Here is a 17,041-nt window from a genome sequence, read left to right on the forward strand (position 1 = left end):
TTATGCAGGAAGAAAATAGCTTATCTGTGAGTCGAGCTATACGGTATAATGATGAACTGAAATGAAAACAACACTTAGCGGCGTATATTCTATCATGGGATTCGAGGGATTAATGCATAATTTGCTGCGTATGTTTTGGGGGGACTCCATTCCTATCTACTTTTCCGGGTTTTGGAGGGAAATGCCAGACCAGACTGACTAGCGCTTTAGCGTCCAAGTTATGGCCAGAGATGAGTTCACCACTAGTTACCCTTATCCAAATCCCAACATCTGCAATCATTTCTCTTATTTCCAAATTATCACATCTTTTCTATCAAAAAACAAAAAGGAAAAATGAAAAGAAAAATATAGAAACCCAGTGTAGTACTTTTTAGCTTTGTAATTATTAAAAACCATGCCCACTGGTTAAAACACTAATATTTAATAATTTTGGTAATTTGATGGCCAAGCAGGGTACGCTAGCACCAAATAACGAAAAGGGGTGTTGCACATTTTATCAATCAGTAGGATCGAGAGTAATCGTCCCATTGAGAGGAAAAAAGGTAAAGCTAATTCATAGTACACCAACAATGAACCGGTGGTTTTAGGACTTAAAAAAGAAGATATAAAGAAAAAGGAGAGTGGAGATAGACCTTACCGTTGTAATTTCTATAATGCCAGCTCAAATTAGCAACAAGAAAAAAGCTTATGGTTCTTCAACATGTCCTGGCTCGCAAAGTTGATTCATTGGTTCGCCTCGTCCCAGACAGTTACTCAATTTCACAGCTAAGCCAAAATCTTTTATGTTTTCAGTGCATGAATCTCAATTCCCAGTAGCACACGACTTGACCTTGGAAAGCACTAGGACGACACAGAACAGCTATGAAACCAAATCAATCAAACGACTCCAACTAAAATAATAACAATGTTGCAAGCATGTAATGTTTCGACATCAATTGGTCACCGACATGAACTTAACATAGTAGAAACATCAGTCAAGATCCAACTGACCCTCCTTCCAAGGAACCAAACCCCCTATACATAATTTCGAGAACAGAGCAAACCTTTGGAGCATTTAAAAGGATTCCCTAAAGTAGAGACTGTTATAATCACTCACTACAATTTTTTTCCATGTTGTGACACCTATATCAAAGTTGAAGCAGTGGCAACGCCATTACAATACCAAAGATGGAAACAAGCAACAACATCATCCACGTCGGGAAAGACTGTTTCTGGTTTCTTCGTGTATTCCTGAGGGTATCTACTTTTTTAACATCTTCCCCTGAAGAGTTAACAACTTTTTCAGTCTCGGGTTTAGAATTTTCTCCTTCAGGTGATTCTGGTGATAAATGCTCTGACACAAGCTGCTGCTGTTTGTTGTGCTTATCCACATACTCCGGAAACAGTTTTCTGAATGTGGGGCTGCCAAAACAGACCTAAGATGTAATTCTCAATATGGAAAGCAATGTGCACAAACAGTTTAGAAAACAAAACCAAGGCAAAATTTTCCTGATCGTAACTGCGCAGACACCGTTCAAAAAATAAATTGAAAAGAAAAAGGGAGGTACAATGGAAAATGTGCAAAGATTTAGATTGAAGCCAACTACTCAAAGCAACTTATTACTGTTAAAATCATGTACAACCGTGTAAAGTTTATTTGTTTGCAAATAACAATAACAATCCAGCTGACAGAAATACATTTAGCTTCCGAAAGACTGCCTAAGCATATTCACAGCGGCAGACAATGGATGAAACTAAATTGGAGAGCCTTATATCATAAATAAATAAATAAACAGAAAAATGAAAAAAAAAAAAACCAATGCAGGTGAATCAGTAAACTTACTTTTTACAATTAAATGCAAGGGATGTCTTTGCCAAGCGTAGCTTCTCAGTAACAGTAGTGTTCACACTGCCAGTGGTAGGACTGTTATCCATCTGCACAAGAAATAAAGCACCTCAGCATAAGGACATCCCCAATGCAAGCAAGAAGTATCCACAACCTAACTGCAATAAATTATTTAAATGACAAGAAAGACACCAAGTCTCACCATGAAAGAGAGAAGCCCGGTAAGTATGCTGCAATATTAAAGAAAAAGATTTTTAGCAACAAGAGCTAAAGATGAAAATACAAGCTATGGCAACTATACAACATTCAACAGCACCCTGTGACAGTTACATGTTTGAACATATGATGCAACAACAAAAGGAACTTGCAATTAGAATGTAATCTTCGTACCTAGATACAGACCACATAGGGTTCCAACTTTCTGGATGAACTGAAAAAGAACATGACCAAGATTAAAATGAAAACAGCTGTTAGAGATGCAGATAAAACAGGAATCTAATTCATTAAAAAATATTACAATCACTCATGGACAAGCATATTTTCTTCTGTGTCATAAACCGTCCATTGGGGGTGATCATCCTACACAGAAGAAAAATGCAGTTCAAGGTTACAAGGAGCTTTGTGTTTTCTATCATAAATTTTAAAAGGGTTAAAACAGTAAGAAAGTGCATACGTGATTCCAGGAGGTTTGTAGGGATACTCTGGAGGGAACTTGATCTTTCCATAATAATACCCACCTTAGCAAACCAAATTGAATGAATAAATAAATGTCAGTTAGCTTCTTCCAGAGTGTACAATGATCCAGAGAAAATCAACCACAAACATCATGGAGTAAACTAGCTAACCTGCAAAAGGCGTTCCTTCACTCCCTTCCAGCACATAATCTGAATAAGCGAAGCAGAAAAATTAATCGATGTCCGTAAAACCCACTGCATCAGTAATATAACTTAGACAAGAAAATCATAGCAATTCAATCAAATACTTAACCCAGTGCTGCAACCTCATTTCAATGAAAAAAGACTAGGGTACTTGGATTACAGGTCAAACAGAAGTAATATCCAGGAAACAAGTCAATTTTATAATGCAACTGCACAAGTAGAGGAACAATATGCCATTCCTCATTGATACAATATCCATACTTATCGTTACTTGCAACAGTGAAGAAATCAACTAAACAAATTGAGGATAGATGGAAACTTCCTTCAGAACAATATCTTGGAAGGTATAATTGGATAAAGATTATAAGATAATAGAGATTGAACTTAGTTTTTGTACAATTATACCAGAAGTCTGCTATAGGTTCCATTTCCACATTCAATCACAAATTTACATTCCACAACTTAGCTAGCATGAAGCATATTGCAAACCAACTACCATCCCCACACATAATTAACCAACATTCAAGCCATGAATCATCTCTCAACAGCATTGGGCAACAGGAAAACACATTTTCCCACTTTTACATAAGATGTTTTCATGTGAGTGTTACAGAGTCTTATCCAAAGAAAGAAGATGAAAACAAGATTTAATAAACTTACGCCACTCAAGAATGTCATTTGGGGATGGACGAGCAACAACATGAGAAACTGGTTCCTACAAGGTCATAGAATAACTGTTAAAATTATCAAAAAATAGAATTAAGTTATAATAAAACCAACAACTTCTTATTCTAGCATCAATTTTCTAATATTTTCAATTTATTAGTGAATTGAGTGAAAAGAAATCCAAAAATTTATTTGTCAATGGTTATGTAAGTTTAACAGAATGCTGAATTGTAGACTGATAAACTACTAAAACAGACAATAATTCCAATCTGTCCACTCCTGATGCAAGTCATACACATGGTACCATAGGCATAAAATTTTCCTTGAATCAAAAGAAGAGTTATAAACCACACAGATACATAAATACTAAAAAACTACACTGAAATGAAAGGATAACTAGATAATATTAATGATTCAAGAACAGCTAAGCATATCCATCACCAATTCATATAAAAAGCATGAGTAACAATAAAAGGAACTGGATGAAATACAAGGATAAAACCATACCTTACAAAGTGCTCTATATTCTTTCTGAAGGCGCTTAACACACGATTTCTCCGCCATTCCTCTGAAACCTAAAAGTGGTCTGGGCCACAAGAAAATAAAACCCCAACCCCTGTTTCGTTTCTTCAACTTTCAAATTATAATTATTCACTGACCCAAGAAAAAAAAGAAAGAGTAAAATAAGAACAAACAGTTAAATGCAAGACAGCAATACGATAAATTCCACAAACATTTGCCTAAAATCCTCTACCTAAAGATCCATATAAGCAGACAAATTAGCTGATTAAAAGAAAACTTATCCAATGAATTTATCGACTAATCAAAGACCTAAAAACTCCAAAAATAAATTTACGTACTCGTAACCAAGAATCATGAGAATAACTCAACAAAAGTAACATCCTTTTTTCTTAGATTACTTTATTAACAGCTGATTTAATAATAAAACAAAGATTACCTTAAGGAATTGCCAAAATCATTGCAAAACAATTAACAAATAAATTGCTAAATCTGTTTAGACTGATATAGATTGAATTATAAATTTTGATGATCAATTAATTAAATTTAAACTCAACGTCTTATCTAGGAATCACCCTTTTTAAACAAAATGAAAATGGAGATCGGACTTTTATTACTGAAATTCAAAGACGATAAGTTCAAAAATATCCCAAAATCGAGGGGAAAAAAGAAACTAAAGCGAAAATTGAATTTTAAAAAGAGAGAGAAATTACCTGGGGATCGAGGCAGATAAAAGAAGCTGAAACTATAACTAAAAGAAAGACGAAAGAGAGGAAAGGAAAGATCTAACAGAGAGCGAAAGCGAGAGAGGAGGATTCTTTAGACGCTGAGGATTTGTTTGTTACGCTTTAAGTGATAGTACTGTAGCGTACTACTAATGCTGCCGCTGCTCCGTCCTTTCCTTTCCTTTCTCCAGTTATCGTCTCTCCTTCGAGATCGACTTGCCGGAGGATTTTGCTTTTGCTGCTTTCTTGAAATGACATTATCAGCCTTCTTCAAATCATTTCATTTTCTAATATGTGGAAATAATTAATGGTTAATTTGGTAATATCAGATGCTTGTTTCCTTTTTGAATAACATTTGTTTTAGCACGGATGAGAGTTTGACAACTGTATTTTAAAAAGAAAAACTAAGTTCAGAATTTTCAAAAAAAAAAAAAAAAACCAAAGAAGTACTAAAAAAAACCTTAATTGAAAATTACAATTAATTGAGTCAAAATTAGACGTGAAAATTGCTGATTTGACGTAGAAAAATGTTAGTACATGAGTTTGGTTTTTAATTATTTTATAGGATTTAATTGATTTTTAATTATTTAAGCTTAAAAATTGTAAAATATTATAATAAATGTAGAAATTTATAAAACCTACAACAAAATAAATGGTAAATGATATATTCTCATCGACTTTACATGATAGATAGAAAAGTAACGTAATCACGAGTCATTTGTTTTGAACAAATGATTTAATTACTTTATGTTATGATTAACTTTTTCATGAAGAAAAATATAATGGTTGTCATGAGATAAAATAGATTATATTGGGAGAATAAATTTTATCCCAAAAAGATCAATGATGTCCTATGTAGTTAACACATATATTATAAGGTCATTGGACAAGCAGTTGATAAGTAGTTTTCGTAATTGTATATAATATGGAGAGCTCGATTCATAGTACTTTAGTGGAATGACTTCATGGCTAAATAATGTCATAATCAATACACAATGACTCGAAACTTAATTACAAATTATTTGTACTCAAATTATATATATGTTCAATCGATCCCTCTGCTAGCTTGATATAATCTTGATGGTTTGCATTTTGATCGATGAGATAAACTGTAACCCTTCACCATTCCAACAAATAGTATGAATGGGAAATGTTATCGGAAACTTTCTTAGCTTGTTTGAAAATTTTCTTCTAATAAAACATTATTAGGAATGTTATAAAAAAATCATTTTACCAATAAAGGCTCATTTCCAACTTTATTTATGGAAATGGGTCACTTTTTTCATTATTTATTGAAATGGGTCGACAACACCAAAACGCGTCCACGTAGGAGCGTTTTAGGGGGAAATTCCAGCAAAACGCGAGCCTAAAAGAGCGATTTTGTCGTGTCAGCACAAAACGCGCTGACGTAGACGTGCTTTGCTGACGTGACAAAATCGATCTCTCAGGGACGCATTTTAGCATGTGTTTTTCTAGGGTTAGGGCTATTTGCATGTTTAGTGCCTAAAGTTTGTGGGTTTAGGGTTTTATGGTTGTAGTGTTAGTGTTTTGTTAAAATAATTTAGGGTCTTATTTATTTAGGGTTTAAGAATTTTAAAAAATAAATCAAGATTTAGATTTTTTTAAAAATTAATTAAATTAGAGTTTAAGAGTTTTTAAGAAAATTATTTAAATTAGGGTTTAGTTTTTTTAAAAATAATTTTTGTGTTTGGCTTTTAGGGGTTTTGTAAGAGGTTTTAGGTTAAGGGTTTAGAAAAAATTATATTGACAAGAAAGATTTTTTGAGAAAAATTAAGGTTTTGTGTTTTTTCTACACTAGTTTCAGAAAAATTAATTTTGAGAAGACGGTTCTGAAAAGATAATGTCAAAAACGCTTCAAGCAGGATACAGTGTCAGCAAAATTACTAAAAAAAGCCCCCACGTGGATGCTTTTTTTCTATAGTAGTTCCTGAAAAAAATAATTTTAAGAAGACGGTTCTGAAAAAATAGTGTAAAAAATGCTTCAAGCAGGATGCACTGTCAACAAAATTACTGAAAAAAGCTCTCACGTGGATGCTCTTTTTCTATAATAATTCCTGAAAAAATAATTTTGAGAAGACGGTTCTGAAAAAATAGTATAAAAAACACTTCAAGAAAGATGTACTATTAGCAAAATTACTGAAAAAAGCTCCCACGTGGACGCTCTTTTTCTACAGTAGTTCCTGAAAAAATAATTTTGAGAAGATAGTTTTGAAAAAAAGTGTAAAAATGCTTCAAGTAGGATGCAGTGTCAGCAAAATTGCTGAAAAAAGCTCCCACGTGGACGCTTTTTTTCTACAGTAGTTCCTGAACAAATAATTTTGAGAAGACAATTCTGAAAAAATAGTGTAGAAAATGCTTCGAGCAGGATGCACTGTCAGCAAAATTACTGAAAAAAACTCCCACGTGGATGCTCTTTTTCTACAATAGTTCCTACTTGGCCTTAGGCTATAAATGAGCCAAATTTCATTCTCATGTTGTATAAGTTACAGTAAGAAAAATTAGAGAGGCTAAGCAGAATAGAAATTGAAGATGAGTGAATGTATTAGTGCTGTTATTTCCTATGATTGTGAGGTCCGTGACACCGAGAACGGTATTGTTTTTTTATTCGAGAACACAACACGACTTGCTTTTAACCAGAACATAGATTTGACAGAACTTTGTAAAATAGTTAGGCCCAAAATCTTCAAAATGACACCAATGAGAGTTTCGTCTATTAAGTATCAATTTTGTGCTTCGGTTGATCCCGTGACGTATGGCTCATTTGATATCAAAGGTGATCGTAGCTTGGAAGCAATGGTGCAGACTCATCTCACTAGTGTATCACCCTATCTTGAGTTATATGTATAATTTTCATCGCCAAATAAAACATTTGCAACTTCAACATCTACTGCTATTCGAGAGGAATACACGACCTCTACCCGACACTCCGTTGGTGGAAAGCAGAACACGAAAGCGCCAGTGTTTGGTGGTAGTATGAAATACACAACTCCTGCTCGACACTAGGTTAGTGGATGAGACATGCACCTCGGTGGGTCGATGCTCGATGCTGGAAATACATACTGAGGTATGACATCAAATTCTAGTGGTTGACAATCCACATCTGATTGAGGATGTTACGAAACGTCTACAAGAAGGGATGGTGTACTCCCTACGACGTCCACCGGCGAGGGGACCTCGTCCGTTGTAGATGATGGTGGGTTGGATGATGAGTCCAATGTGGATCCACCTTGAGAGCCTGATCTCGATAGTGCAGAAGTTGTATTATTTTCTGAGCTAGAGCCTATTCCAACCAAACCTGAAGACATAAAGAGGGTTCAGATGAAAAAGATAAAGACCCACAATTCAGGGCGTACTTGCCTCTAGCTCACATGCATAATGTTGATCTGTCAGCAGATGATGCGTTGGAGTTTCCAGATCTACTACACAGAAAGCGTGACCGTACAAGTTCGTTATTGGATTCAGGTGAATTGGAAGTTGGTAAGGAGTTTTCCAGTAAGGATAGCTTTATTGGTGTATTGAAACAACATAGCATCATGAACGGGGTTAACTACCACGTGGTTAAATCCAAATCCAAAAAGTCCGAGGCTAAGTGTGCAAGACAGTACATGTTTATGAAAAATTATGGCTTCGGTTAGGAAAAAGACAGGCTTGTGGAGATAAAAAAGTACAAAGGTCCACATACCTGTGTTACCAGTACAGTATCACTGGGTGTTTAAGGTTTTTGAATAATATTTTTATTACTTAATGTTGCATTATTTAACGTACTTCGTTGACAGGTGTTTCACAAGATCATCCTAAGATGGATTTAGATATGATAGCTAGCTTAATACTACCGATGGTGAAGGCGGATCTCAGGATTTCTGTGTCAGTCTTAATTACCAATATTCGTAGCCAATTGAGGTACACGCCCTCTTATCGCAAGACTTGGATAGCTAAGTAGAAGGCGTTGGAAAAGATGGATAGTGGGTGGGACACTTCATATAATGAGGTGTGGCAGTGGTGTTAGGTGCTAGAGAGGTACGTCCCAGGTTACATAACAAACCTTGAAACGAGCTTTGTGTGCTATAACGATCGCTTGCCCCATGGATGCCAAGTGTTCAAGCGTCTGTTCTGGAGCTTTAAGCAATGCTGGGACGCATTTGTGTACTGCAAGCCATTGGTACAAATTGACAGTACCTTTATGTATGGCAGATATACCCATCAGCTATTGCTAGGTGTGACACAAGATGACAGTGGGAGAATCCTACTAATTGCATTTGCAATAACACCGGGGGAGTCAGGTGATGACTGAAATTTCTTTCTTTCTAGGTTAAGGAGGCATGTCTGCCCCCAACCTGATATCTGTGTTATATCAGATTGGGGCACTAGAATACTAGCCGCAATTAAGAGATAAGGAAGCCTATGAGGTCGCACACACCATTGGTATTGTCTAAGGCAGGTTGCATCCAACTACTACAGGTAATATCTGTCTACCACTGAACGACGAAAAATGACCAACATGGGTATTTAATCTCTATTAATATAATTTTGTTTGTAATATTCAATTTATTCAGAATGGAAGAGTAGTATGTAATTTTAGCTATCAACTTATATTGACAAGGTACGAGATCAATAAGGATCGTTTTTATGAGATGTTTGCAACTTTGCAGTCAGATAACGATCAAGGCATAGACTACCTCTGTAACATACCTTTCGATCAGTGGACACAAGCATACGACGGTGGCTTACGATATGGTCATATGACCTCAAACCTGGCTGAATGCATAAATTTTATTCTAAAAGGAATGCGTCATTTGTCGATAACCTCGATTGTGCGAGAGACATATTTTTGTTTAGCTGCACTATTTCCAAAACGATCATCGAGTTATAAAGGCCAAATGTAGGAAGGCCATGTATGGTGCCAAAAGGTATTGCTAGAAATTAACAAGGCGAAGGTGTAGGCTAACACCATACACATAGTGTGTCACGATTGTGACAACCTATGGTTTCGTGTGATAGAGTTCGACAGACCGAACCAAGTTATTACTGGCGGGCAATATTGTGTACACCTGAGAAATAGGACTTGCGATTGTGGGACGTTTAACGTACTTTGTTATCCATGAGCTCAAGTAATTGTAGCTTGTCAGAATCTTTGTTTGGATCTTATGATATATGTCGACAAAGTGTACAAAATAGAATACATGTACAATGTGTGGAGACACGTATTCCCACTGATCCCAGATGAACGTAAGTGATCGTCTGTATCGCTTGCTCTATTTAAGTTGTTACCGGTTAGAAAATTATGTCGCAAACCAAAAGGTTGACCTTGCTCGAGTAGAATACATGATAATATGGATATCTGAGAAAGAACGAACCAACAGAAGTTATGCAGATGGTGTAGGAACCCAGGTCATACAATTCGAGCATGTCCAAATCGAAATAGTTGATAATTGCTTAAATGAAACTATGTTGCATTATTTCTATTGTCTTATTCAAAAGAACTTCTATTTTATTAAATAGGACAAATATAAAAATAATTTACTATTAAAATATTTCAAAACAACTTTTATTTCATTAAATGAAATAATATAAAAACAGTTTGTACAAATATATTAAAAATATCAATGTATGTATCGGTCGGAACAGTGCCATATGGGGGTGGTCGATGGTTACGTGTTGGATTCCTTCTTAGTTCAGCTTCCGGTGAGGGTTGTGGTTGTTTTGGTTGTGAGTGTTAGGAGGAGACCCATCTTGATAGAATAAAGAATGCGGAGGTGTTTGCATAAACTACGACGGAGGTGTTTGAATCCCATAAGGCGATGGGGATTGAAAATGAGATGAGCTCCACAACAGTGCCTTGTGCGATCCCTACTACGATGATGGCCTATATATTGTCGGTTGAGTTGGATTCATCGGGAAAGGAGATGCATCGAACCATGCATTCCAACCTGGCATAGGACTGGGAAAAGGAAACATATAAGGGTTAGGACACATATAAGGGCTAGGATACGCACTTGGCATAATCTGAAGGGGTTGTGGTGTGGGTATCGTCGCTTGAGGCGTTGGGCTCGGTGATTGTATGGGCGCTGTTGATGGGTTTGTGCCATCATCCCTTCTCTTTGGATTTAAAGGGCCCCGTTGTTCTCTTTCAACATGGATTTGCCGACGCCTCTGCTCTTCTGAGAGCAAATATAACTTGTCATGGATCCTAAACCATGACATGTAATTCAGCTCACACGCTAACTCTAGAACGATGACCGGTTCACGTGTAGGTATATGGTCATACTGGTTTTCTCAAATTTTGATATATTCCGAGAAGAATACCGACCAATGCATATTCGATTGTCGTAAGTCAATTTTGTGCTCATCATCGAGCTCATCAGGTGTCATGGGAATCAGTTGTTAGAATCTAAATTGCTGCAACACTCTATCCGTCTGGTGCATCTCGATAGTAGCATAGTTGACCAATGTGACCTTAACATGCCAAATGTACAGATTTTGAAAGAATTCATCCAGAATTACTGCCCGAATTACCGGATCCTCATATGGTGTCCATTGAAACTATATGAACGTGATAAAAATATTAGTTATATACATAATACTAACTACTAAATATGAAACGACTATGTTATGTACATTTATTATTTAATACTTACATGCGCTTCTGACCGTTGGTCTAATAGAAGCCGTATATCTTCAAGAGCGGTAGGTATTCTAACATAACTCACCGAATGGTTCCACCTACTTAAATAAATTTTTAGCATAAAATTATATTTTAAATCTATTTAATAATTGTAAAATCTAATATAAATTTTAGCTCGTTATGAGTGGGAATTTATATGGGTGGTTCACTCGAGGACGTAAAAATAGAAAGCAAAACCGAGTCAATGATTGTAGTAGTGATAGACAATCTCTGATTTGGCTTTATTTGGTTTTGTCGCCTCGTACATCTCTCAGTACAATGTTACCAACACAACAGACCCAGGACTAAGTTCGCCAGCTGCTCTAAAATCAACGAGCTTCAGCAGCCAGTTCAAATGTATGAGGTTTTCTGACAAGTCTGGCATCAGATAACCTCCAATGATCTCGAAGATGTATGCTTAAGCATATCGTATTCTTTCTACTTCAGTCGAATCATTCCCCAGCTCTAGGAATATGTCTCGTAACCAGCCTATCTTGATCTGACCTCTATAAATATTATCTAGAATCGCACCCAAAAGATCGTAATATATGGTTCCCCAATCAGCAGATTGAACATACTTGGTGAGTACGGACTCATCCACTGACAATCCCAATTGTAAATGCACGTCCTCCAAAGTGATGGTACACTCTTCTCATGGAAGATGGAATGTGCATCTCGGGTATTCACCTCTCTATAGACGTGTTGATGAGTTTCGGGTCCAATTTGCATCCCCAGCCTATATTGGCCACGTGCCAAAAACCTGTTTCCCTCAAGTAATTTTCTATCAATGGTGATGAAGGACCAAACATATTACGAATATAACATTGTAACACCCGATCTACAGGCTGTTATAAAAAATTATAAAATAAAAATGAATTAAAATTACATAAATGAAAAAAAGTATTAAATAATATTCAAAAATTGAAATCAACTTACCATTTTCATTTGTTTGACAGAGATATGTTTATGATTGAGATGAATTAATTCCCTGGCCATTTCTAACATAATCAAATATTTTTGAAATTATAAAAAAATAATACTAATTTAGAAAAAAATTTAAGGAAATAATTAATTAAAGAGAGCTTTGAGAAATTTAGAGAGAAATTTGAGAGCTTTTTTGAGAATTTTGGAAGAAATGTTTGTGTGAAAAAAATAGGGGGTTTTATAGTTTTTTACCGTTAGACCCCCAATGTTCAAAATTTTAAATGACCACTAGGGTGACCGTTGGGGGTAAAAAACATGAGCTAAAATGCGTCCCTCAAGGAGCAATTTTTCCATGTTAGCAAAGCGCGTCCACGTTAGTACATTTTGTGCTAACATGGCAAAATCGCTCCCTCAAGGACGCGTTTTGTTGGAATTTCCCCCTAAAACGCTCCTACGTGGACGTGTTTTGGTGTTTTCGGCCTATTCAGGTAAATTATAAAAAAAGTGGCCCATTTCTGTAAATAAAGTTGGAAATGGGCCTTTATTGGTAAAAAAATATTTAAAATAATTCTCAACATTTAATAACCTTAAATAGTTTTTAAAAATTATTTTGAATAATTTCCTATGTGAGAACGTTTGGGCATCACTTGGGATCTTTTGAAAGCTTAAAAACACAAGTTTGTAGAAGCAGCGACAGTTGTTCCTGTACAGCTATTCCAAGTTATGGAACAACTATCTAGAATTGTAGCAATTTGAAATATGTTTGACTTATTATGATACTATAGAGGTCAGTACCGATATTGAGGCCCTTGGAGTTGAAAATTAGTCCAAAAACATTATAAAACATTCTCAAACTTTTCTATAACATTTAATTGAGTTCCATGTTAGATCTAGTGTCCTAAGTATAGTATATTCGTCATTATACACATGTATTTTTCAAACAAATTGATTTAATAAAAACATCCATTGTTTACATTAATGTTCTTTGTATATGGTCCTCAATGTTTTTGTACGGAAAACAAAATGGAAGCAAATATTGACTCACTGGTTATTTAACGTTTAACTAATTCTAAACAGTATTATGTAATTGGATTGTAATACAGAATATTAGCTTGTATTAGTAGATAAACCTAAATATGTCCTTAGTATAATTGGGAATGAACAGACTAATTTCAAGATTAATATGTCATCAATCAAGGCCAGTTGGGAGATGTTTTGTCTTGAGCATCGTATCGGACAACACTTAGAAGATAGAGACATAGATGTGACTCATTGGACTAATAGTACATCGAACAAGACCTAAGTAGAATAGATCCTAGATCTGTTTATGGATTTATTCACTTGTGACATTCATAGTGTGGCATACATTAATCCTAAGTGGATGAAGGACTATGTATGCATGACTCGTATACTTTTATGTAAGTAATAGATTGAGTTCAAATAGATAAGGAACCAAAAGCTAGTGCGTTGGGTGTATGACATCTGCAATATGTAACATCATTTATAATCTTGGAATTCATAGCCCAAGTAATGGATAAATGATATCCTCTCATCAACATTACATGATAGATGAAAAGTAAACATTGTCACTAGTTGTTTGTCTTTGTGATAAATGACTTGATTACTATTTGATAGTAATTGACTTTTCATGAAGGAAGATATAATTGTTACCATGAGATAAAAAAGAAGCATATTGGGAGAACAAATTTATCCCAAAGAGATTAATGATATCTTATGAGGGTAACACACTTATGACAAGGTTATTGGATGAGCACTGATCGAGTAACTTTCATAATGGTATGTAATTAGGGAGAGCTTAGTTAGGATACTGTAGTGGAATGACTTCGTGACAAAATGAGTTTATAATTAATAGGCGAAATTTTGGAACTTAATTATAAATTATTGAGCGCTAATTATATATGTCCAATAGGTCCGTTTGCTAGCTCGTTGAAACCATAAATGAATTGTATGTAGAATCAAACAAATTGAAATGGATGGAAATGATAAAGTTGTTAAGAGGTGGATTAGGCACTCGCATATCATGCCTTTGTGCATAATGGATGCCCATCAGGGACATCTCTGGCATCCATTGGATGACCCATTCCATATCCGATAAGTTGTTCAATCCCATCAATTGAGTTGTCTTGGTTTTACTTTTTTGTTTCAGGGGAAGTGGGACGTCCATATTATGTTTACATTGTTGGTTCTACTCCGTTACTTACTGTGCTGAAGCTTGATAAACTAAGCATACATAGTATTGTCGAGAATGCTCTTTTTCGACTTAGTGAACTACTCCATTGGTGACATTAGAACCTTTGCCCGCTTGTACAGGGCTATCATGAGATGTGGGAAATACATTCCCCTCTTCATATTGCTGATGCATGTGAGCATCGACTAATAAATCCAGTGTCCAACATAAACCTATCTTTTTTGTAAGATAGCATCAAGAAAAACCACTCAAAAGGAGGTGGAGTGAGAAACATTTTTGGTAGAGGAGATAGGGGTGCAAATAAATTGCATCCACATTTTGGCCATCAAAAACATAATAGCCTGATTAAACTTAACAGGTATATTAGTACTAGCTTGGCGAGTCCACTCGCCTCAATGTTAGATATTTTAATATAGCATCCATATCCATATCTCTAAACATATATAAATCTAGAAATTGTAAAAAATCAGAGCCATAGAATGGTTCGTCATAAAATTAACATATTCTGTGGGGGCGTCACTAGCACTTCCTTGACTCAAACTGTAACCTGGGTGTGTACACTCAGTAGTCTATGAATTTCTCGATCTTTTATAGAGGTATAAAACTCATAGACTACTGAGTCGAGTGTCAATTTGTTCAGTGTCGAGCAGAAATTTCACCACTGGTGGAAATCCACCAATTCCCATATTGCATCACATTCAGTCAATAAGGGATCGAACCTCTATTCTTAGATAAATGTACAATTGTTCATTTGTAAATAATATCATTCCTCTTCCGAGTTGTGGAAACAGTTGGCATCAATTTTGCTTGGTGCCTCTATAGCTCGTCGTACTTGCTGAGGTACCAATGAATAGGTTTAATAAAACTAATGAAACAATAAATTACCCAAACACGTTTTATAACAGAAAATAAAATTTGAACGTCTAACCTTATTAGGTTGTGGGTTCTCTTGTCTCGGGTTGTTCCCTGAGCCAACAAGCGAGACTTTGTACCTAAAAAAGAGACAAAATCAAAAGAAAGAACAAGAGAATTTATAACTAACAGAGAAAAGAGAAGACCGATAGAAGAATCAAGGTTGGAATCACAAAATCTTGACTAGCGATGGAAGGAGTGAGTGTGGCAGCCTAAGGGGGTTTTTTGGTGGCTTTTCAGGTGTTTTAAAAGTGACATTTAAGGTAAAAGTTGTTTGGTATATATATTGCAAAATCCCAATAGCTTGTCGCAACACAAGTGGTTTGTGTTACGACACGATACTTGAATTTCTAGGAATTTTTAGTTTGAAGTTGCATGTTGTCACACGAACTATGCGTGTCACAACACGACCTTTGGATTTTCAATATTTTTGTTTCGAAGTTGCGTGTCGCAGCACAAGGGGTCTTGTTGCGACACGGCCTAAAATTTTCAAATTCTTGAGCTTTAAAGTTTTGTGTCATAACACATTGTGTCATGACACCACTTGGAAGTTTTAAAAATTGCCTTTTCGGGTCGTGTCGGAGTTATCGGTTTGTGCCCAATCACCCTAGACAACCTCTAAGAACAATTTCACTCCTTAAAACATTATTCTCACTCTAACTAAAACTAAAAATAAAAAATTATAATTCAAAACACACAGAACTTTATAATATTTACAAAATTAATAATAAAGTTAGGATGTGGTTGGCTGGTCGTGACGACGCAATGTCCCTTGTCAGGACGTCACCTACTATGTTGAGCCTCCCCGTTTGCAAATATTTCAATGTTTTCGATTCTTTGCTTCCCTCACTTTACGAACTCTGCAACCATTGTAAAAACACAGACATACACTTAATTTAAGATTAAAACTAAAGTAATAAAAACGAAAAATTAAAATTAAAATCTAAACAAATTTAAAGGATAAGTCCTTTGTCAGAGTCAGGATGATCCATATCGAAATCGTAGAAGAAATTTTAATTTGTCCTCAACATTTTGGTCCTTCGTTTGTTCTACTATTGATATATCTAAACCAACAACTTTGGTCGATTCCAATGATATCGCCTTTTTTTTACCGTCACGACATCCACATTACGAGGAATTTAGTTCTGAATCAAAGCCACCCTTGAATTATTTTATGGGATATTATCGGCTTGAGCTTCCTCGCCTCCATGTCGCGTAAAGCTTTGGCTGCATGAGCTTGACCTTTATCGTCATATGAGAACGGTATAAACCTATTGAATCCTTTGGTTGGCACCTCCTTGGTTTTAGCTAGAAAGTGTATTGTCTCTTCTACACTTTCATTCAGAATCGGTTGTAGCTCAGTGTTAGTTTTCAGTGCTACCTCCAACTCTATTGCTATGTCTACCTTTATGTTAATTGGACTGGAGACATCTTCAGCTATTTTTAACTCATCTTCATGGCTTCTGGTTCCAAACTCTTGTTGAATATTATCATCTAATTTAGGATTATTGATGACAATACCGTGGTCCACGTGATCAAGGTTGGGAACATCATGCACGACCTCTTCTAATGGAGTCATTGCTTCGTACCTTCGTTTAAGTAGCTCTATCGTTAGCAACATTTGATATATCCTCCAATTGTTTATATACCTCCTTCAACCATTAGAAAATGGGCTACTTAATTGCTTCATATAAAGATATC

General features: G+C 35.6%; 1 protein-coding gene across 5 annotated transcripts; it reads right to left on the bottom strand.

Moving 5' to 3' along the window:
- Positions 1-862: 862 nt before the first annotated feature.
- LOC107897670 (ubiquitin-conjugating enzyme E2 34) lies at positions 863-4,975 on the bottom strand. Of its 5 annotated transcripts, none has more exons than XM_016823193.2 (10): positions 4,602-4,975; positions 3,877-4,023; positions 3,364-3,418; positions 2,671-2,709; positions 2,499-2,562; positions 2,343-2,404; positions 2,216-2,255; positions 2,028-2,055; positions 1,823-1,914; positions 863-1,401 (listed from the first exon to the last, which is right to left on the bottom strand). In XM_016823193.2, the coding sequence occupies exons 2-10, from the start codon at positions 3,931-3,933 to the stop codon at positions 1,128-1,130; spliced, it is 711 nt and encodes a 236-aa protein (XP_016678682.1). In that variant the 5' UTR covers positions 3,934-4,023; positions 4,602-4,975; the 3' UTR covers positions 863-1,127. The 5 variants fall into 5 exon arrangements, with proteins under 5 accessions (XP_016678682.1, XP_040951450.1, XP_040951449.1 ...); XM_041095516.1 differs by having other exon boundaries at positions 3,877-3,985; positions 4,602-4,874; XM_041095515.1 differs by having other exon boundaries at positions 3,877-3,996; positions 4,602-4,874.
- Between the last annotated feature and the right edge of the window lie 12,066 nt (positions 4,976-17,041).

The sequence above is a fragment of the Gossypium hirsutum genome, chromosome D06, assembly GCF_007990345.1.
Source record: "Gossypium hirsutum isolate 1008001.06 chromosome D06, Gossypium_hirsutum_v2.1, whole genome shotgun sequence".
Classification (NCBI taxonomy): domain Eukaryota; kingdom Viridiplantae; phylum Streptophyta; class Magnoliopsida; order Malvales; family Malvaceae; genus Gossypium; species Gossypium hirsutum.

Excerpts from the sequence above, each read along its gene's own strand:
- LOC107897670 (XM_016823193.2), bottom strand. The coding sequence starts at position 3,933 with ATGGCGGAGAAATCGTGTGTTAAGCGCCTTCAGAAAGAATATAGAGCA. Across the intron at positions 1,915-2,027 it reads CCGGGCTTCTCTCTTTCATG|ATGGATAACAGTCCTACCAC; the intron begins GTGAGACTTGGT and ends TTTCTTGTGCAG. Across the intron at positions 1,402-1,822 it reads CTTGCATTTAATTGTAAAAA|CCCCACATTCAGAAAACTGT; the intron begins GTAAGTTTACTG and ends CTGTTTTGGCAG.